Source organism: Pyxicephalus adspersus, chromosome 3 (assembly GCF_032062135.1).
Source record: "Pyxicephalus adspersus chromosome 3, UCB_Pads_2.0, whole genome shotgun sequence".
In the NCBI taxonomy this organism is placed as follows: domain Eukaryota; kingdom Metazoa; phylum Chordata; class Amphibia; order Anura; family Pyxicephalidae; genus Pyxicephalus; species Pyxicephalus adspersus.
The window spans coordinates 123495431-123519420 of record NC_092860.1 but is presented as its reverse complement, the minus strand read 5'-3'; the positions used below and the strand labels follow the sequence as shown (position 1 = coordinate 123519420).

The 23990-nt window shown below is 35.9% G+C and overlaps 1 protein-coding gene across 1 annotated transcript in view; it reads right to left on the bottom strand.

Annotated features, from left to right (window-relative positions):
• LOC140327475 (sec1 family domain-containing protein 2-like) overlaps positions 1 to 23990 on the bottom strand; it is a 164016-nt gene that overhangs the window by 19917 nt on the left and 120109 nt on the right. Inside the window, exons 3-4 of the mRNA XM_072406860.1 lie at positions 22223 to 22368; positions 2085 to 2219 (exon numbers count right to left, since the gene is read on the bottom strand). Of these exons, the coding sequence (XP_072262961.1) occupies positions 2085 to 2219; positions 22223 to 22368 (281 nt within the window). The remainder of the gene's footprint in view (positions 1 to 2084; positions 2220 to 22222; positions 22369 to 23990) is intronic.

Sequence of the window (23990 nt, the reverse complement as noted above, 5' to 3'; positions counted from 1 at the left end):
CTGACAGATTACCACTTCCCTTTGTTTACCAGAACAGCCCCGGCCAATGGGAAGATGTTAATGGTGCCAACATCAGTTGTGTAACGTGTGCCACCACCGCTGGACTTGGGAATGACATGTCCGTATCTCTTGTACTCTTGACTACATCAGACCTGACTATGTTGGCCTGCACCAAGAGGAAGTGGTATGATGACAGTGTGTGCAATCCAACCAGGAAGTGTAGTGTAGCATCTACATAACTAAAGTAGAACACCAAAGAGAAGGGGGAGAAGTAGTAAAAAAAAAAACCCTATTGCTGTAATAGTTAATAAAATGAAAAAAAAAAAAATAAAAACCAAAAACAGCAAAGATGGACATTAGCATTAAAAATACATTTATATATATATATTTATATACGTATTCATAAGGAATATTAATCCTAAACAAACTTTGCCTGCGCATTGGGCAAAAAGAAACTGCTACATCTATTTCAAGCACAATAGACCTGAAAAGACTTACATAATACAGATTCATATGTAAAAGATCACAGACAATGTTTAATCACCTCTTTTGACAAGCCTGACTCAGAACCTACTACTCCTAAGATATCAAAAGATTAACAATAACATAGGGATTATTACTTTATCACTTGCAGACACACGAGGCATGAAATACATGAATGAAGCACGTGGACTAATGCAAGACTATTCTTATTTAGATGTTTCCCAACTAAAACGAACAAATAATTTCCTCCTACGATGGTAAATCGTAATAACTGTGTACGTCAGCTAAATACATGCCACGCACTTCCACAGCTGCTGCTGCTGTCACAGCACTGTCCCTTCCCTAATTTTGGGAATTTGATTTCAGAATGGTTTTTGTCGGTCTTTTCATGTAACAACACATGCAGAGACATGTGCTCTCCAGACTGCTATTGAATGCTTTATTCACACATATTACTCAGTGAATGAACAAAAGACAGGATGATGCCAGAATAAAAATGGGAAATTTGTGTGTTGATGTTCTATGCTGACCTATCAAAGAGGTTTTGCTTTTCTATAATAAAAGTATTGAAAATAAACAAAAAATACATTGCAACTCTCGGCTTAAAAATTACACAGGTCAACAAAAAATTAGTTTAAATAATCATCAGAAACCACAGCAAACTTTTCTAAATCAGTTTTTCGAGCAGATTTCAGATCTGATCAGATTTTCATTTTTTCTCTAACACGTGCAGTTCTTGAGCTATGAGAACTATTATAGTGAACTAGACGTGCTAGAGAAAACCTAAACACAGATTTGAAATCTGCTTAAAAATACTACATAAAATTGTATCTGATGAAAATGACATGTTGACTTGTGTTATTATAGCAAATTCATTTTGTAATACATTTAGTAAGACATCAGCATAGCGTGTTAGGTGTATGACCTGTAATTTTAGTGACAATACAGCACAGAAATCAGGCCTTTTCATTTTTTTTAGGGCTCATTCTCACTTTGGCGTTTGGTGTGTAGCATTCATGTATGCGCATTATAATGTGTTACTTTGCTTTATAACAGCTCATGGGCACTTTGCCTACAGCAATTAAGTATTTTCACCCTTCTTTCCCCTCTAGGTTTTACCCAAATCCATCCCCACCTTTTCTTTCATCCTTTCCTTTTCCTTGGCCAGTCATTGCCAGGAGTACTATGGATCTTGAATTTGCATCCTAGGTCACATAACACTAATGACAACACTCTTTAGGCATAGATCCAAGCAGAGTGGCAGCTAAAATTGCATAAGGGCAAGACAAATCCAAAACATGTAAATAAACATTGCAATGTCCCCATGGTACTGTTGATCCCTGTGAAGCTTACAGGACAAGAGTAATCATGCTAATTAACCAGTGCCAGAATAATTCAGTGACCAGGCTTAAAGTGGACAGAAGACATAAGAAGCTCATTTCTGAAAGGGAAAATAAGTGTCATCTACTGTAAAATGTAAATATTAACCCTATGGTGGGCAAAACAGATAACTTGTTTGTAGATAGCATTTATTTGTACTGAGTATTTTATCCTAAATACAGGGGCTTCTGCAATCTTTATTCACCATTGGTTATACCCACCTTCATGAACATGCTGAATCCTGTCTTCAAGAGGTCAGTGAGACCAGAAGACATGTGTTCAATGTCCAAGGGCTCGGCACGATCAGGATGGAAGATCTCTTCAATGACCTGTCTCAGGAGTGGTTTGTAGGAGGCCTAAAAAAAAGTACATTGTAGTTTACACTTTGTTCTCAGTACAAGTTGTTTTTATTACCATGGAGAATGTATTTATAAAAGGGGCAGTGAAAGCATAAACAAAAAAACAGACATAGCAGTGAAATCTAAAAACAAAAAACTCCTTTATTGTTTGAAAAATATTTTATTGACGCTTTTTCTGCTTACCCAGGAATATATTCTATAGAAGTCATTCAATGGTAGGTTACCATTCATATATATAACACTGAGCAGGTATGGACCAAACAGTAGTCTTGTGTGAAAGCAAAGCATAACTAAAACAAAGAGAATAAACTGAAGTAGCTCCTTAGCAGCAACCACATCAAGATGCCTACACATACTGCAGTAAACTTTCTAAAGTTTGCAAAACAGCACAAGTGTGCCCCAGGACTTAGCTACAAGCAAACAATGACTGATTAAGTACACATTGCAGAACTTTCTTCAAAGCCCTCTTTCCTTTGGATGGTAAATATTGTATCCATAAAACAATCACACATGAAGAATATAGATAATAAAGTGAAAACAATGATGTGACAAAGCAGAACTATAGATCCACTTTCACAAATCAGTGATCAAAGTGGTCTTTATAGCAGACACAGACAAGTCCCTTCTGCAATAAAGCATGCTTACCTGTCCGTTTACTGTCTTCAATGTTACCAAGCACATTTTGGCTCAGCCATTCAAGACTGAAGATCAGGACACACAGATGAGAAGAAGATTGCGGTGCCCACAACAGTAAGTACAGGTGAGTGTATTTAAAAAAAAATGAGATCAGGCAGGTAAAGTAATTTTTTTGCAGAAGGGATATGGCCTGTCCATTTTTCAATAAATGACCTGCCTGGTAGCATTTTTTTTTTTTTTTTTAACAATAGTTCTTGTTTAAGAATAAAGGGCCCTATCTAGATATATCCATGTATTGTGGTTGATGATTTGACAGAATTCTTGACAGATTCATGATGAAAAGACACAAACACTACTTGGCTGCATGATCTTTGGTAATAATTTGATCTGATTTAAAACCAACTTAGTGCGTCACATCAACACACCCTACCACAAAAAAAACCTAATGAAAGATATAAAATTATGCCCATTGTGATAAAGATAGACAATAATGTGCATCATCATACCAAACAATACAGATGAGGCAAAGCATAAATCAACCACAATTATTTTATCTGTGGTTGAACTTTCCCTCTGGAGCAATACAAGTAGCTGCTTCCAAAACATCCCTCCTATACTTATCCCAAAATGTTCAGTTGTTTTGTGTTTTGAATTGTGCTATGAAAACCACTAAAACAAAAAAATATTGCATTTGTGTACTTGGTTAATCCATATAAAGATATGAATTTATTTCCATTGTGTCCATTTTAAAAAAGCCAGTTTGTCTGCATCATTTTACCTCTATATATTGCTGTTTGCCGGCATGTTATGTTTTTCCCTCACGCAGTTTCCAGCCTTTCTGAGTAATAGTCACAACTCTTAGCACAAGCATTCTCAAGTCTCACCAGGTTTGTGCTAATGTCCACAGAACACTTGACCAAACTTTGGTGTCTTAGACTTCACAGTCATTTTTAGACACACTGCACAATAGAAAAATCATGAAAGTGGAACCAGAACTATGAAATGGAGATTATACATTTGACTGCTAATTTCTGTTATTTTAATTGGGGTTTATTTAAAAAAAAACACCCTTGCTACTGTTTAAATTTCCTGTACCCTCTGTCATTTTGATATTCAGCTTAATATGTGCGCATCCAACCACCAGGTCTGAAAAGCAAAAAAGTAAATATTTCTGAATTCATTGGGCAATTTAATTGTCTACTATACTTTAAACTCCAGTTGGTCTCCAATATAAACATGTGCCATATGGTGCCAAGATAACACAGGTGTCAAGTGTGACTTTAGCCTAATATACATAGAACGGTTTTGGTAGGTAGACCTGGGCTTGGGTAGCCTAAAAAAATAAATTCTTCAGGTGGTGATGGATGGGCATTCTGCCCCCATGTACAAATCTACTTAAGGGTTCTATTATTCTATATAGGCATTTGTAGGGTCTCATGAATGTTCCAAAGTCATTTCTTGGAACGTGGCAACTGATACTCTTTATAAGCAGCATTCACATTTTATCTATGTGCAAGATATAAAAATATATAGCAAGAATGCATGCCACAGATAAAGAATTATTCTTTGAATCAGAAGCTCTCTCTTGCACAATTTGCATTTCCGTTCACACACACACACACAAAAAAAGAAAAACATCAGATTTAAATACCCCAGATTTGCTATGGTTGTATGTTTTTGTGGCAAGATAACATAACATTCCATTCTTCAATGCAAATCTAGCAGATCAGACCCACACTAAGAGGAAGCCTATATATGGCTTTACCGGGCGCTTAATCTTTAAAGTTTAATTGTGCTTAAATAAAAACATACACATAAGAAACACACCCACGTTGCAAAATCTGTCATGTCATGAATGACAGAGCAAACTGTCATGTTCACTGTTATGTTAGTCTAGCCCAATACAGTTCAGATGGTATGCACAGACAAAATAGAGTAGTTAGTGTTAACTGTATGTGTTTTCTTGGATTTTATGCCACCAGTAACCAGCTTTTGATCATAAAAATAACCAAATAGGCAGGGGCATTGCTAAAACCTTGGGTCACCCTATGGTACACAAAGCAGGTTAAGATTGTGGCCCACCACAAAAAAGCCACATCTTACAATGGCACGAATAGTGTTAATGGATATTGGGCAAAAATAATTTGTAATATATAGTCTAGTCTACACTGCAAAGGTTATGTAGCATACTGAATACAGACACCAGAGGTTTGTGTCATACTAAGCCCTGGGGCAAATGATTCTAGCATACAAAATGCTGGTCAGGTGTATGTAGTGTACAGAATGCAGGGGTCGGGCATATTCAACAGACATTGACATCTGTTTACTGATGCAATCCCAAGGGAAAGAAGATACCTCTTTGTTTCCCCATCCTTAACATTTCTACTACAAAGTGGACAAAAATGTAGTGCAAGTGTTTTAGATAAGTATTTTATATATTTGTGGTGTTTCTTTTGTGTTTGCAGTAGTAGGAAGCAGTTTGGTAAGGTTTATGGAAGGGAAGAATCTGGTGACATGGCACTTCTAGAGAATGTCAGCAACATCCTCATTCTTTCTTATGGTACATACAGCTCTACTGGCTCCCTCATCCATATATATGAGACTACTTTTTTATCCATATACCGGTATCAGAAAAACAGTGAGAGACAGACTAGAAGACAACTATGTGAAAACAGGTTTTACTTTACCAGACATGTTGTTAAGAGATGCGTAAAAGGGTCATAATTACTAATGTTCATTGTATTTTGATTACTAACCAAGTGTGGTCTGAAAAACATCTTACAGAATTAAAAACACTCCGGCTGAACGTCACAGAACTCATCCAACTAAATCTCAGGAAAATAAGGAACTATAATTATTCAGAAGACAGTTTAATATCCATGTGCCATCTTTTATTGACATTCAGAAACTAAAAATGACGCACACGCTTTAAATAATATTCTAGTTTAACTAAAACAGCATGATCTAATCATGTTATCTGAAAAAAAGAACACCCCACTTTCAGCCGGCTTTCAATAGTAACAAAAAAAAAATAAAGAGGGGTAATGTTATCACTGCAAGACCTGGGGCACTCAATGGTGGCAAAGTAGGTGGGGTCAAAACTAACTAATTCTGACTCCCAAAAACTAGACCCTAAATTGATCAGTTACTTGTATCTAAATCTATCTGTGAAAGGATCTTTCACAACCCTTTCCAACATCAAAAGACTAAAAGATCCATGAATGCAGTTCTGCTCTATGTAGAGGGGAGAGAATAAGCAAGCGGAACCCTGCTGCACTCTCTCAAAGCGGCACCCCACTGCACTCTCTCTCCTTCACTTGCATTGCTGTCCTTAGACGTTCATGGATACGCCAGGACGAATCCATGAATGACGTTGGAAGGCTGCTGTACATGTCAGATTCTCTTCCGATACCAGCCATGATTCGATAATTGGACAAGAATCATCTGACGTGTGTACATAGCCTAACTCCCTGCTTCATTCAAGAAACCCGACAGGCTGCTATAGCACTTGCTCCACCTTTACTTTTTTTGTTTCAATTTTCTTAATTAACGTTGACAAGTGATGAATTTTGTTTTTTTCTATGGGCTACTGCACCTTACTCCTCTTCTTTAAATAAGAATGCCTAAAGGTAAAACTGTCCACATTAAGATCTAATCCCTTTTGGGTTGCTATTGAGTGATCAAGATTTTGATTGGATATAATAGTAAAACCAATCATTATTATTATTATTGTTTATTTTTTACTACTAATATATATAGCACCTTCACCTTCTATAGTGCTGTACATTAGATAATACATAGCACAGACATAAATATGAATGTGCGAGCTACAGATAAAGCCCTGCTGAGCAGATAACCTTGCGAATCGTATGTACAGGTGGAGCAGATTTGGAAAATCCTATGTAGGTTCAAATGTCTGCAATACCCAACTAATGGCTTCTGAATTATTCTATGAACTTGCCTGATATATGTGTAACACAGCATTCTGTGAACCAGTGCATAAAAAATTCAGCCTGTGTACATAGTTTGACACAAACAATACCAAACAACAAAAAAGAAATATATATTGAAAATGAAAGTTGTTTTCCCTGGTTCCTGCTTTCCCTTCTCATCAACATGCTAATATTAATTTTATTTAAAACCTTTACATTACTTTACATTAGCTTTCTAAACACATCTGCCTTAGTATTTCCTTTCCTTGAAATAAACAGTGGGTAGGTTTCTGGGTGCCAACCAGTGCAGACTGCATGTACATCCACATGTGATGGTGAGACTTCATGATTGAAAGTAAATGAAATGCAATAAATGAAATGTGCTGACCTATCAGGAAATAAGGCCGCTCTAAATTGCTGCAACTTTCAATGCACACGGTCATGGTAAGCAAATATAGTTCAGAAAGAGCCTTTACAGCCATGCTAAACTAAAGGTATGGTTGGGGTCCACCTTTAACCCTACTTAATATTTTCATTATTTATCTTTCTAAATGTTAGATTTAATCATTTTTTCTCAGGGATTGATGCTTGTTTTCTGCATTGAAAACAAAACAAGATATTGAAATTTTATCTTTGGCCCTGCTTTATTAAAGTTCTCCAAGGCTGGAGAGAATACACTTTCACCAGTGAAGCTGGGTGATCCAACAAACCTGGGATGGATCTGGTCCACGATTCAAAGCATTTGCTAGCACATAGCAAATTAAATTGAAGAAATCCATTCCAGGTTTGCTTGATCACCTAGCTTCACTGGTGAAAGTGTATTTTCTCCAGCCTTGGAGAGCTTTAATAAATCAGGCTCTATATGTTAACAGACTCTTAAATATAAGGAATGATAAATATCCCTTGGTTTAAATGGTGCAAATAATATCATGAATAAAAGATTAATTAAATAAGAGAAACAACATTAGAAAGCTTTCAGCTCTACAATGGCCTCATACAGGTGCCTTCACATAGTAAGACATTTACAGTGGCTTGGGGTCTATAGAAACAATTCCATTTAAACTAATACTCAGCCTGAATCCACCCACCATCGCTTTCCAGTAAATAGCATGGAATTAATAATTCAGGGCAAACAAATTACAGTCATGAAAAGGTGGATAATGGTCCTTGGTTGTTTAGCAAACATTAGATGTGAATCTAGGTAGTAAGAGCAGACTCCCTTATAGAGTGTTAGAGAAATGAAAATGACCTCTATTGCCCATACTGTGACAGCTTTTCATTTATTTTCTAATAACACAAAGAAAGAAAAAAAAGAGACAATTACACTGGTTGACACACAGAGAAACATTTACGACGGAGAGCTAACAGCATTATCTGCTCCCTTATCATCAGAGAACTCTGTGGCCTGATTTTTACATTCCAATGCTTTTTAAATGTGCCAATTTGTTTAAGCATAACAAATAAGGGTATATTACCTAGTCCACAACTAGAGGAAAAAGTCAGTAGTTTGCCATATCTCTCACTAGTAATACAAAAGAAAAACTGCTGGCAATTTATAAAAATTATATAGAAAGCTTTATTCCAAACAATTATTTTTTCAAATAAAATTTTGAACATTACACAAAACACATGAATAAAATCATCTTACACAACAAATCAATTATACAACAAAAAAAGCTTGATACATAAATATTTAAAATTGGAATGGATCCAGCAGTGGTATCATCCATGAAACCTGTTGGTCATATTTGGCATTACTAAAACAGCATTTCTTTGTCTATCTAAGATTTTTTTTCGTATAATTTCAATCATGTGTTTTGTGTAATGTTTAAAATTTTATTTGAAAAAATAATTGTTTGGAATAAAGTTTTCTACCCCATTTCTCTGAAAATAAAACCTACCCCAAAAATAAGCCCTAGCGATATCTTTCCGTATTTTTGAGGATGCCCAAAATATAAGCCGTACCCCAAAAATAAGCTACAATTTATATAAATACATGGACAAGTGCTTATCTAAGGAAAGTGCTATTGCTAGACATGAGAAATTTGGGCAAATGGATCTAAAGGAAATGAAGTCACAAAAAGCTCAAGATGGAATTCAGAGTTTGGACAGTTATGATGATGTTTCAGAAGATGATGACATGACTGTATTTGAATAAATGTTGATTTTTGTTCCTGAATAGCACAAGAAATTCATGATTGATTTCAGGGTTTGTAGAGTTATAAGGATGTTCCAGAGTGTGATTACATGACTGTATTTGAATAAATGTTGATATTTTGTTTAAAAATAAATGTCAATTGTTGTTCATGAAAAAATAAGACATTCCCTGAAAATAAGCCCTAGTGCAATTTTTTGAACAAACATTAATATAAGACACTGTCTTATTTTCGTGGAAACACAGTATATACTTCTATTAATCATTCCCCACCTGTTTTTGTTTTGTTAAGCATAATAAATATTTAGGTTTAAGCTTCATGAATATACTCCATAGACAGCTTACCAAGGACCTGTCTGCTTCAAAAGAAAAATTCTTTTCTGCAATTGGCTACAGTTTGGAAGTACAACTTTGCACTCATCCACAACCTTCATTTTATATGACTTGTTCTGTGTTTTGAGTAACCTCTGCCACAAGATCATTGTAATATCTAAAGGTGGTGAAGTTGAAGCCTTTAAATAAAAAAACAAGCCCAAAGTATATTTAGTATGGTATGAAAAAAATGTTTTCATTGTTTTGCTCTCATTTGGGAGATTACCCTCACCCCCTGTGAGGTTACTTGGACAGGACACATAGGAATTCTCCCCAACTGGGACACACATTGCAATGAAAACCCAACTGAAATGTTGTAGCTGGATGTTTATACCCTAATGCCACAAAAGTTCAATGAAGCTATGTTTTGTCTTGTATCATCACTATGCTCAGTACTACTGGCCTGTTTCCTATGATGTGTGAGGGGTGTTAATTGAATTCCACAGTAATATGAATGTGCTGCACAGCATTGCTTGGAAAACCCATAGTGTGTTCTGGAAAATATGTAAATGGTTAGAAATCATTAGATCACTATAATTAACCACACATAATAATTCTAAAGAACAAATCTGTAAAAAACACATCTCTGTGTGAGAGGGACACTGTAAATAAAGGCCTACATACATATTAGTTAAAAAAATAAGATAAAAGGTAAAATTGATACACAAAGCATTTTGTAATGTATTGCTAATAAAATTACTTTACCATTGGTACATTAAATTATAATTAATTATTACACAGTATTTATATAGCGCCATCATATTACGCAGCGCTGTACAAAGTCAATAGTCATGACACTGTCCCTCAAAAGGGCTCACAATCTAATGTCCCTACCATAGTCATATGTCATTAATGTAGTCTAAGGTCAATTTTTGTTTGGCCGGGATTCGAACCTGGGACCTAGCGTTGCAAAGGCAAGGCACTTAATCATTAAGTGAATCAGGTATGCAGTGCATAATTAAGTGAAATAAAGCATAAAATATTTGAATTGGTAGTAATTATACAAACTATATTATGCATTAAACTAGAACTGCAAAATCAAATTCTATTAAAAATATGTAAAAATGTACTCAGAGTGTTTTTAGAAACAAATTACCAAATTAAGTCTCCAAAGGGTGAACAATATTGTGCAAAGCAGTTTGAAAGATCATGTGGAGTAAACCAATGCAAATATAAATGTCAAAAATGTCTCTGCTCACAAAGAAATAAGGAATCCTGAACACCAAAAAGTTAAAGGGTCCATACATTACCCCATGCTTCCTATAAAACCAGGTTGTTTGATTTGCTTTTATTGAAGATCAAGGACCTGACAGTCAATCACAGTCATGTAGAACTGGACCTGTATGTTAGTTTGAGTTATATGTACTGCTTACTTACAAATTGTGGAAGGCCATTTATTTTTTTCTGTGCTATTTAGTAGAGTAGGGAGCTTCTATCTCAATTTTTTTTAACATCAACTGAAGAGTTTGATGAATGTTTTGTTGTATTGAATGTGATTGTAGCATGGTTCTCTGCTCTACAAGGGGTTATGGGCCATCTCCAGTCCTCTAGCAACAACTCCAGCTCCCATTTAAGTTAATAGAATTGACTGACTGCTCAATGTTGCTTCTAGGAACAGCAAACCACCCCAACCAGAATACAACCAAACATAGATGCGTAAACTTCTTTATTACAGTTGAATGGTAATGGTTGGGAGTGCAGTTGAGTTTGTGGTGAACCACTGTAGTTTACGGAAGATCTGAAATTAACCTTTACAATGTTTACCTTTACAAAGTTACAATGTGGCAGTCTGAGCACAACGGAGAGAGGAGACTGAGAAAATGCTTCTGTCTGCCTGCACACTGATGATTTAATTTTAGCCTAGGCAAACTCACACTCATTACTATTGAGTGTTTTGGTATGCCATCAACTGATTAATACATTCTTGTAAAGTTCCTTGAAGTTCCGCTTTAATCTGTAAATTGTAAGTTAATTAAACAGCAACAGTACATTTAAATTCCCTTTAAAGTAGAAGACCAGCGTACAAGGGTCTATGCTGTTTTCTATTATTAGCATGTAGAAATAACAAATCTTTCTAGATGTGTGACAAATATGTAGCTGCTTTCTTAACAGGCTTAGGATGCCTTCAAAACATTCACAGCAACAATACATTTGTTAATGCCTCTTTAATCTCAGCAAGCAAATCCCTGAATAGAATTAGTTCTCATTACCAGAGCCACATATTTTTCTGCCAATAACAAATCTGCTTATTTTGATGCAGAAAGCTAAATGATACTTATTACACGTACGCCAGAAAAATGTACGTGACAACTGACAGTGTATAATCATATATTATGAAAATAACAGCCTTGATCCATAAACTTTATTGTGCCTAATTCATCCTGATGACAACAATAAACATGGACCATTTTGTTTCTGAATACAAACAATCCATATTTTTATCCTAACCTTATATATTAAAAATATTACAGCTGTTCTTATTGCATACTTATTTCTGTTACTATACTTTTACAGACTATTTTATATATTATTCTTTCAATGTACAGGGCTGTAAATACCATTGATTGACAAAGCTGTTGGGTAAAAAAGAACCAAAACAATTAAAGTGTACTAATAAGTTATTTGTGTGTATTCTGAAAACTTGGCTTTGACTGTGGATTTTGATGCAGACTTATGCACAGTGCACTGCAGTTGGTGTCCTCCTTTTTTATTATGGACAGATAGGCAGGTTGGGAAGAAAATATATATTTTTTTGGAACCCGAGTTCTTATTTTAAATATAGCCCGAAGAAACAGTTCCGATTTGGATATATGGGTTTTGAAAAAAGCAGCATGGGAGTTCTTTGTAACATACATACAATGTGAGATGGGCTATATATCCAGACCCCAGTGTCCTGAGATTAGCAGATGGAAATGGTTTGATGTTCAATCTATTAATAGCATCAACAGAGGGCCCAAATCTTTCATAACTCCTTGCAGTGTTAAAAAACAAACAAATTAAATTGACCTGAAACAGTGTACTGGAGTATACATCTAAATTAATTTGGACCCTAAACCATAATGGCTCCCAGCAGACAATGAAGGGGACTGTTACTACTATTAATGTTTGTTTCATCCTTTGGCTGGCATCAAAGAGGCAGAAAATGCCAAAGTCTGTTTCTGAGACTATCCTTTGCCTCTAATTGGTCACAGATCACAGAGGCTGGCAGAGATGTTGGACTCCCCCTCCTGAATCCTGAGGACAGATCTTTTGCAGCCTTTGTAATGATATCACAAGTGCAATGAAGAGGGATCATATGGTTCAAGGCCAAGGTAATTTTTTTTTAAAAAGAAGCAAGAGACACTACAGAGGGTAGGTAACTTAGAAGGTGCTCACTAGAGTTCAACTTTAATATTGTTTGTAAAGTTTGGATATATAGGTGGTAAAAAAGGAACATATTTTGGTGACAGGCAGTAAGAAGACTTTCTGACACTTCTATTTCCACCCCAGTATTAAAAGCTGCTGTAGAGAGAGAATAGGGTAGCAGGGAAGTTGATAAACTGCATAGGGAAAAACTATGGTTAGTTAAGAAGCCATAACTCTGATCACTAGCTCTTAGGGCAATCAAAATTTTGTTTTTTTTCATGCGCAGCTCAGCATGGTATGCAAGGGTGTGCCATGTATCTCAACTTTCCATGGGGCAGTCGGGATTGAATGACCTCCTGGGCACCGGTGCAGGAGCAACATCCTCCCAGTCAAGCCAATCAAAAAGGTCGATCGAAATTAGTAAAGGAAAAGAAAATTGCAGTGTATCAGGTCAGTGTTTCTAAAAAAAATTGTCATGAGGTTAAGGTTATTTAATTGTAGAAGGGACATTGTCTGTGCCTTCTGCAATAAAGGTCCTGTCTGGTAGCAAATTTTTACTTCTAGCGTTTAGTTCTGTTTAAAAAAAGTTTGTGAGGCCAGCTTAAAAAATATATTCACAGTGTACTTCTGACTCAATGCAACTTTCTTCTACAGCGTCAGGCATTCTTTTATTTGCTTTAACTTCTTGGATAATACTATGATCCTATTCACTCATGACAGGTTAACCTAATTAATAAGCTGTCACTTTCCTGATCTGCACAGTTTTTCTGGTAATTGACCTGGCAGTACTAAACCCTGAGGATCAGCAGGACAAACCGAAATCTAGAGTTTTAGGGCAGTTGACAATAGTTGCCACATGACAGGTTTAATTTACCTCTTTTAAACAGATCCCAATTACATTTATATGACGTCATTACATTTATTAGTATTTTTTTCCGAGTCCAGTAGATTTGTTAAGACTTCCCTTTTAGCCTTGTTCTTTTATTAAAGGTCTTTTATTAATTTTCTTCCTAATTTAAAAATGAATACTGCACATTGACAATGCCATTTATAACTCCGTTTAAGTATACTTACTAAAATGGCACATATTTTTATTTTTTGCCATTTTGACAGGACGTAGGAAGGCACAGTTAGGCTTGATTCATGTGTATACAAAATCAAGCATCCTTGAAACTTTGCCTGTAAAATCAATGTTATTATTCTGAAAAACTAATTAATACTGGGTTAGCAAATGATGTGCATTAGGAGCCCAAAAATAAAACAGGCTGAGTGCCATGTGACTTTCCTCGGCACAGTGAGTGACCTAGCACATGTTTGAGGGGCAGAACTTTTTTAGGTAGACACTAAGGCTAGACAAAATACCTTCTACAATAACTTTGAGAGAAAATCCTGCAGCCGTGCAATATTAGCCATCCAAGGCATTTAATTGTGTGATACGCTGATGTTCATATTTTTGGAAGGAGAACTGGAAGAAGAAATAAATAACTTTAAGTGTTACAGTTACACATAATTAACCATGTACATAACTTTCTACTGGAGAAAACTCAGTACTGAGAGCATCCATACACATCTATTACATAGAAAGCTCATTTCCTCTGCCCTAATCTATAACAACTAGTAATGAAAGGGATAACCCATACCTAATGGTTATTATAGGTTGGGCATACAACAAGCCTTGTTTAAAATCCCAAACTTTTTTTCCCCGAGCAAATGATTATAATTCAGCCCACACTTGGCCCTTCTTCCTCTGGGGTCAGTAAGATTTGTTGTTGACACTGTGCAGACAATTTGGGACATATAAAGTAATACACTGGGCTCAAATGAGGCAGACTTGCAAAGTTTACATCATTTTAAAGATTAGTACGCAAAATGCCAAGAAGACATAATTTGTTTACGGAATAAAATAAAGTTATGTGATGATTTGTGTAAGATCAAAGCTTAAATTGCTGTTATGATATCATATGTTAGTGAACAAGGCCTGTAAGAATGTTTCAACTTATTGTTTAAGCATATTATGAAAGTGTTTTTTTGTCTTGGATCTCTACTCTAGCCTTCATGTATGTATGTAAAGCAACATGTACATGTATACAATATAAAAAGAGACTAGATTGCTGGGGGGTACAAAGTGCTGTACAAGTCAAAATGGGTTAACTGCTTTACCAAAACAAAGCACCCTTTGAAAAATGCAAGCATTGCAAGAAATATTAACTGGCAGAATAAAACCGTATTTTTGTGTACATTTGTGCGGGAAGTCTGTCTTTGAAGTTGATTGAAGGCCGTCCTAGTACATGTGCATCCAGCGAATACAAGGAGACTGCCTGTGAGTTTGTGTAATACAGCATTCCATGGCCTGTCTCAAATCCAGTCACGCAATATTTAAAAGCCTGAACTTCAGTTTACTTGCTTGCAATACAACCTTTTAGTCCCATCTGTTTAATATCCTCACCCTGCCAGGACCCAGCATAAATAAAACAATTTTAACCTAAGGAAGCCGTGAATACGGGCATCATGTTAATAAAATAGTCCTCTCAAGCTGCAGATGTATATAAAGAGAACACAGCACAATTTATGGTATAGATATAATAAAAATACAAAATAAATACAATACTAGTCTTATATGACACTAATCATCCTCAGGCATCAGCATCATGCCATATATTTCTATGCATGAGCTCTTTCTGACAATACATTTGTTTTCTGCTGTTCAGGAATTGAAGAAAATATGTCCTGGACAGATTTATCTGAATACGTGAAGGTAGCAGTGAATTCTCATTATATGTTTGCCATTCAATAAGCCGCAGGTGTTTCATGCAATCCTCATTTGTAAATGGTTTCCAACAATGAGACATTCTAAAATCAGGTAGATGAAGCTCATATCATTCACCGAACAATCTGTTTCTCATTTTCCTACTGTTACTGAGAAGAATTATATTAGTTTTTCTTCTATGGTATAATAGACCCAGTGTATAAGTTATTCTGAGCTGCAGTATTATAGACTAATTTTGATCAAATACTTTGCTGCTTTTCAAATATAAAGGTCAAATTATAGAAGACCTCAGAATCATCATTTGTCAGTTTGTCAGGAATCTGATGATCCTAAAGATGTAGGTAATATTAGGCGAAGTATATTATTTAGTAGCCTAAGACCCTAAATCGTACCCTATATATGGTTGTGACTTAGAATAAACATCCATAGTGAATACATACAAAAAACTAGGATAATAATAAAGAACCGATCCATGCCAAAGTGATACATCACAAATAGCTAAAATTAGTTCTTGAGCTGAACTTCTTAAGACTCTTGGTGACTTTAGAGAAACATTTAACCTATCTGTACAATTTGTGCCTCCAGTTGTTCCCCATTACTACACATGTGTTTCTATTCCTCTCCCTGTACTGCCATCATATAAAATAAACAACAAACTAAGTAATTATCACTTTACAGACCCACTTTCCACTATAGACAAAACAAAAAGGCCTAAGTCTGGCTTTAAATACAAACAAAGTTTAATTAATTGTAAAGCATATATTTTTTTCAGAAACTGATATCTCAATTTGACTTGTTCATGGCAGTCATCTTTTCCACATTCTGTTAAATGTAAAACAAAACAATCACTACTCTGGTCCTTTATATCTCAATTCTTCCTAATGTTGTGTGAGGGTGATTGAGACAGAGATCCTTATAGAACTGAAGATACTGGTATAGTTATAGATGTACAACTCATGGAGAAACTGTTTTCTATATTCCAACCCCTGTTACACAATGTTGTACGCTTGTATAACATTTTACTTCAACTGGAAAATTTCATTTTTCAATCTTTACCTCTCAATGGAAACAAGAACAATGACAACCAGTATCAGAGCAAAAATCGTGGAACTAACATGTTCCCCGTTTTAGCTCAAAGATGGTAGATATGAATTACCAACTTATCTCAAAATAGTACCAAATTCCATCAAGACCTCTTTCTATTTATCCAGCAACATTGTCTTTCTGGTAGAATAGATGCATAGCTCAGTGAACTTTTGCCTGCACATTGTGGGAATGTATGAAAATCCAGACCTTTTGGAAAACTGCCCTCTATATTGTACAGATCCAAGGTTGCTCCTTGCCACTATATCCCTGCCAATTGTTTTTCCAGTGTACAAACTATCCAGCAAACTGACATAAGCCCTCACCCATACCAATGAAATGTCTAAGTCACTTAAGGCACTGAACTGGAGAAAAAATAACTTGCTCCTATACTATATTATGTGGTTTGAAAAGATAAAAAGACCAGAAAAGAGTAATGGAGGAGCTCTTCAACCACAATATTCAAGTCATGCAAGGCAAACTGGATCACTAGAAAGGCAACTGTTATTTCATGTATTATATAAAACGTTCAACAAAACCTTTACTATAAATAAAACAGAATTCATTATTTGAAGAACTCTTTAAAAACCACAACTAAAGGCAAATTTATATAAGTTCCATGATGTTCACTAATTCCATTCCACTCAAAAAATCTTTTATGCATTAAAATATTTATATAAACTGTATTTTTACACCTGTGTCCTTTGTTATACTGCATATTCCCTTTGATATTCATAAATGTCTGATATTTAAACATGCTGGTCTCCTTGAAGAGAAAGGATTATATGGAAATAACATAAGGGTTTCAAAGCAGATGGATGTGGATGGTGGATTGAACAGGCTTAACCAGGAAATAGCTGGAAGCCTCTATGCAGGGGACCAACAGACCTCCCAAATACAAGAAAGAATTTATACTTTCTGTTTCCATAAACCGGCTGTCTTGTGCTATTGTATCTTTTCCCTCCCTATTCTCCTTGCCTATTCCAATACTTTTTGTTAGCTGTGACTCTAAAACTAGCAGCAAGCAGGCTACAGAGGCCTCAACATTCGGTCACTTAGAAGAATGGAGAGAATGGTGCTCAGTGATCTGATGTCAGAAGTTTTGTTACTTTCAAGATAGAGATGCCACTGGGCAAGCACATTGGATTTGGGAGCAAGGAAATGATGAAGTAAAAACGTATAATATGCTGGTGTCTGCTCCTGGCAGGCCTTCTGATTTTTGTGGACTGGGTGTCCTATGAGAAAATCTGATCCTATCTAAAAAGAACCATGAAAGGAAAGCTAAAAGTAAAGCTAAAGTTTTACGAGAACATATAAAGCAACCAGAAATGTTTTAAAATGTTTCATTGTTTTCAAGTATTCTCTAATAAATATTGAACTTGTTTTCTTAATGTTTGTGCCTTCACCTGTTCACAGTCTGTGAAAGAGAAAAGAAGCTGTCTCAGTAAAATGAAAATGTGTTTGATTTCCAAAAGAGATTGATGTATAATGAATGCAGTGGACCGGATACCTGGGTATTGATCCCATGACGGGTCTGTACTGGTGCCAAAGATGTAATGTGTGGCCATGTAACACTCCACTCCAGCTACTCATCTACACTGCGTTGGGTCTAAGTCAGGGTTATTCTTTTGAGATCTGTTTACAAGAGTAATATTTGTAGAGTATATTTGTCTACATGACTAACTGTTTACTAGAATAATAAAATTTTATAAGGTCAAAGTTATACAAACATGTCAAATGTGATGTCTGACTTGGATATGAATAGATAAAACTGATCACAGGCTTTCTAAACATGAAAGCTTAGGAATAAAGTAAAAACACTCTTACAAGTTACATGGCACAAAACCAGAGAAAATCATAGTTTCAGTCTCAGACTGGCCTGCTGGAGTATTGAATGATCAATTGGTGGCCCTCTTTCTTAGGGCTGAAGGATACGGCAATAGGCTTCTATGACCGGTCCAAAGCCAGCCAAAGCATGTGTATGCACCAGTGTCAGGACGACAGAATCAGACTGGTTGGGGGATAGGAAGCAGCAGCGGTCTTGGAGGTGGGCGCGCAAAGCTCTGAGCAAAAGCAGGGAAGGAATGGAACAAAAAGTTACATACATGGGCTTCCAGCACTGAGCTGGGTGATCTGACAGCAAAGATTCCTATGAATGTAAAGGGAGATGATCATTATCTGGGTGCTTGACAGAAAAGCAATGGGTTAGGAGCAAAGTGACAAAGATGGGCAGAAAGTTGCAGATAAGAAGGGGGTATGTGCACAAAAAGTAGACAGTACAGGAAGATGTGGGCAGCGGGGTGGCTGAGAGGTAACTGCTCTGGCCTTGCAGCGGTAGGTCCCAGGTTTTTTTGTGTTTGCATGGGTTTCCTCCAGTTTCCTCCCACATCCCAAAAACATGCAGTAAGGTTAATTGGCTACCCCCCAAAATCGACCTTAGACTGTATTAAAGACATATGACTGAAGTATGACTGAAGTAGGGACATTAGATTGTGAGCCCCTTTGAGGGACAGCTAGTGACATGTGCTGCATAATGCTGCAAAGTGCTGCATAATATGATGGCGCCATATAAATACTGGGTAATAATAATAATAATCATGTGTACAAAGTTGAAGGTTGGATAATGGGAGATGAACAGGAAATTATAGGCAGACAACATGAGATATACAGAAATGAGTGGGCAGAAAAGGGTAGATGGGCAAAAGTTGTAGGCAGGGAAGAAGAGATGGCAGAAAGTTGCAGGTAGAGAAGGGGAAATGGGTAGAAAATTGTAGGTGGAGAAGGGGAGATGGGCCTGTATGTGTGGGAGTCTTGTTATTATCATGGCCGAACAGTGTGGGGATATTTAGAGTGGCCTAACACCACCAACGTAAGGCATATTACTACAGCCCAGAAATACTAGAATACCAACGGGGTGCAAATGACAGACAGATAAAAACAATGACACAGGAGGGGGAGAGGACCCTGCCCAGGGACACACACCTTTCCTGTCCTTTCGTCATATTTTTGAAAGCCCTGACTCTGTTCTGGTGACTTGTTACATAGAGGAAAGACCGTATAAAAAGCTTTTTATATTACTTGGCAAAAGTAAGTCACTGTGTTGTGACTATCTTGTGATATACAACCAACAGATATCAGAAAAAAATACTAGTGTTGAGTTTATACAGTTCAGTAGAGGACAAATTTTGTCTTTCATTCCACAAAGAGGATTAGTAGAGAACAAAGTTGAACGAGGGGCTACAGTAAATTTGAAAAATAATGGTTCACAAATGGTTACAAGAGTTTACCAGAATTATTGTTTTTCACAACCTTTGTTGCTGCACAGATTAAACACAGCTAAGAACAGCTACAAACAACTAAAATGCAACAAATAAACAAAAAAAACATGATTTCCTTACTGACAATATAAGGTTTTGATAGGTGCTTTCGTGTATATAGTTCGTGCTTTGAGACCTATTTTACATAATTAGATCCCATAAACATCTTTATCCAGAAAATCCAAATATTAGGATATTATGTCCATTTAATCGCATGGGAAGATATCTCAAGTTACATATTTAAGAAACATTTATTTACAATGGATCTGATGGCAAAGAAGTTAGCAGGAAATTGCAGTCTGACTTGGATAATGAAAATATTTGTAACCACCAGAGAGGAAGGCTGAACTGTACAAAGGCTTTAAACTTTGGCCACATTACAAACATCAAGTGTTATGCAACGTATGCTCAATACTAAGCACTAAACATTAGGCAAAAAATAGTAGTACACAATGGAATCATCTGGCTGGCCACAGATGAAAAGACCTTGATGGTTGGTAAAAAACTGTGCAAAATATGAAAAACAAAACATGTAACCTGTAATGCACTTATGAAATTTTTAAAAAAATGTTGTTAGCTTATTAAAGGGAAATAATGTTTGTTTTTAATTAAATTTATAGTTAAAAAGTTAATATTGCAACATTTAAATGACTTTTAACATGACATACTTTTGAACTTCATCTTTGCATATTTGTTTTTTTATTGTAATAAATATAGAGATTAACAGATAACTAGAAGACCTGCTCACTGTCTCAGCAGTTACTCTATCTTTTATAAAGTGGAAGAAAAAAAATTTGCTGCATTTAATATCAGTCTATCTGCACTTACAGTTTTCTCTCAGTCTCCATCAAATCCCAAAAATACCTGGTTGGTATCCCATTGATGACCCAAGTGAAAATTTCTTTGATGAGGTGGCAACAATGCTCCTCTGCTCTAAAGCAGAGTTGCTACTCTTGTGTGCTGTCTCTTCATGCACTAAAGTGTTATGAGAACACATTCCAGAGGGTGTGGCTATCAGCATTTTCATAATAGATCCATAGACCTTTAGCTTTTCATTCAGCACCTGGACACATTTATTCCTGCAAACTACCTTCTGAATGTTGCTAAAACCCTCACACAACAAGCTGCAGTTTCTAGGAGGTAGAGTAAGTAAGACGTGAATGAAGGAGGGTTGTGGGAAGTTTTTAGTTTATTTTATGAGGCTTTTATACCACATAGTATTTGGATTTAGGACAAAAGACTTTATTGTACTCAATAACTGTTGTGATAAGATATAAGTTACATATAGGGTACAAAGTTTACCGTGTTTAACTATTTAAAAATAAAGTTTATAATATAAAGTTTACCTATTCATATACTGCACTGGGGCAAGGAGCATTAAGGCACATTCTTTGTGTAGAACTGCTAACAAAGAAGTAGATGCAACATGTGTAATGGGCAAATATGTCTATCTAAATATAAATGCTTAATTACCCCTATACATAGTAACAAGGTGATAAAGAAAATTAAATACACATTGGTGAAAATATTATTTTTTTTTCATTTTTAGATATGTATCTCAAAAATATTGAAAAGACTATACATTTCAGGAAGAGAATCCTTTTATGAGAGTAATATAATGGCAATATAATATTCTTGTCCATTTAAAATTACACACAGTATTATGTTTACTTCTAACCTAACCATATTAGTAAAGAATCCATATAAATGCTGCTACAGAGTATAATAAAGGCTGGAAAAGCTCTTCAATGTACATTCTGTTTCACAAAGACAACAGGGAACCAATATCCAGGCCAAAGGGCTTATTGAGAAAGATTGGAAGTGAGATGTGTGGACAATCTTAAAAAAATGATATTCTTCCAATCAGCCAGCAGCCAAAAATGTGATTTTTAAGTAGTATGTGGTATTCTTTCAGTGCCCCTATGAGTGCAGAGATTTTTTAGCTTGTTACCTTCATTTAGGGCAAATTGGTATCTTTTCACTGAAATGTTAAGTCACCCATTAGTGCCCTACTTTTACAATCCTACAATATATAATCCTGGGTTTCTATCATCTACCCTTTATAATGGGATATTTGCATAGTACCCCTAGATGATTATCCAAGTCATCCCTGTAACTGTATTTTAAATTTAAATGTATATTTCTAAGAGATCAAGAGACTGGGTATGTGAACATGAATGTTTTCAAATGTTGAAAGTGTTTAGAGTTATTGTTGGGAGTAAGTGTTAACTGTTACTTAAAAAGACTTTAGAGAATGGAAGTATTCCCTGAACCTTACATAAGTACCTAATAGTGTGTGCATATTACTGGTTAATGAAGTGTAAAACATAAGATACATTCAGTGTCTTTGCTGTAGCTTAAAACAAAACAAACAAAAAAGCACATTTTCTCACCTGCTGAATATGGCTTCCAGGCACATGAACAGAACTGAACAATTTCAGGTGAGCTCGAACCTTTGTCAGATCTCTCAAGCAGCCAAAGATTTTATCCACTGCAGCTGTGGACTTATCAAGTGTCAGTTCAGGGGAAGATTCACATCCTGCAACAAGACATAACTTAGTGTCATCTTAAGTCATTAGGAGTCAATGGTCACTTTGTTACCTACGGCATGTGCAATTGGTGTTTGTAACAGGATTAAAAGTAAATAGCTGTCTTAGGCTACTATTTAGATTTAGTTAAAAGCTGAACAGAAAAGCCTACAGGTTTGTTGGAAATTACAATATGTACATATCAAGGGACAATTAGATATTAGATTGAGAGACAGCTAGTGACATGACGATGGACCTTTCAAAGCACTGTGTATTATGTTGGTGCTATATAAATACAGGTTATTATTCATAATAATAATAATGTATAAATGAATATTGCTGCCAGTGGTGGAAAACCACATTTAAAGAGAGTACCTAATATATGGAGCAGGTTGTGTTGTTTAAAACATGTGATTCTGGCATATGCTTCCCATTAATTGTTCATGTACATCAAAGAATGCATGCTATCATGTTACCTATTTCATATGAGAATCAAAATATCCACATTGTCAATTGGGAAAAGCGTAACAGGTAAACCACAAGCCATTGTTCTTGGTACTTTATTACTTAGATAGGCCACCAACATATATAGGCTGAATAGACTAGAAGGCTGAAAGCTGTCATTTGTGAACTAATAAATACACAATAGTTTTATTTTGTGCTAGGATTGGGATTTTTTTAAGCACGTGGGGTGATTTCATAATTTGTCTGAAACATGAGACAATCAAAATAACAGTTTTGACAGTTTTGTTCTTTGTCTCCGCTATTGTTAAAAACAGTTATTGCACGTGTCCATATTTACATGAAACGCTTGTCCATTTGTGTTCTGCAATGTAGACATATGATTTCCTGCACAAGACTGATCAAAGCAGAGTACACCATGTACAGTACAGAACCTGGACAGAGCACTATTGAAGAATTCAAATTAAAACCATCCTGTGGCTGTTAATGTAACAGGACGGGAGGATCAGTATGCAGGCCAGCATGCCCAGTTTCTCACGAACTCATATGGTAAAAGTGAAGAGCAAAAAAAAAAAAAACTTTGTTCAGAAAATATTTTTTTGCAGACATATTTGTAACTAATGGGCCTACCGCCCAAGTCTGGCTTAGAAACCCCAAATATAAATCCACAGCTGAATTTCAACTTCTAAAGGAATCAAAAGCCTCAGCTTAAATGCCACAAGGTGATGAAAGACAGCCACACCCTGTTATAAACGTCCCGATTTCCAGACTATCTGGCACACAGAGCAGAGAAACAGAAAATGTGCTACTATAAGCCAGTAAGAACTATTAGAGGAGTCAAATTAAAACACACAATTCCCAAGACTGGAGGAGAGTTGCGTGAGACTGACTAGGTCTGATTGAATCTATGCCAAAACACACACAGTTATAGCTGGGCCTGGTAGCGTGACCTGGAAGGTACATTATAATTCAATTACATTGCAGACTATGCATGTTGAGCCAGGTGTGTCCTAAACAAAGAAACTGCTCCTCAAGAAATCTCCCTTACAGCCCCCATTATGAAACGCTGATTTAATGTACACTGTCAATAAGCTTTGATAAAACTCTAACTGCTTACTTTATCAAGATATACTACCTACATGATGCACTGAAAATGTTAGATTTGTTTCTT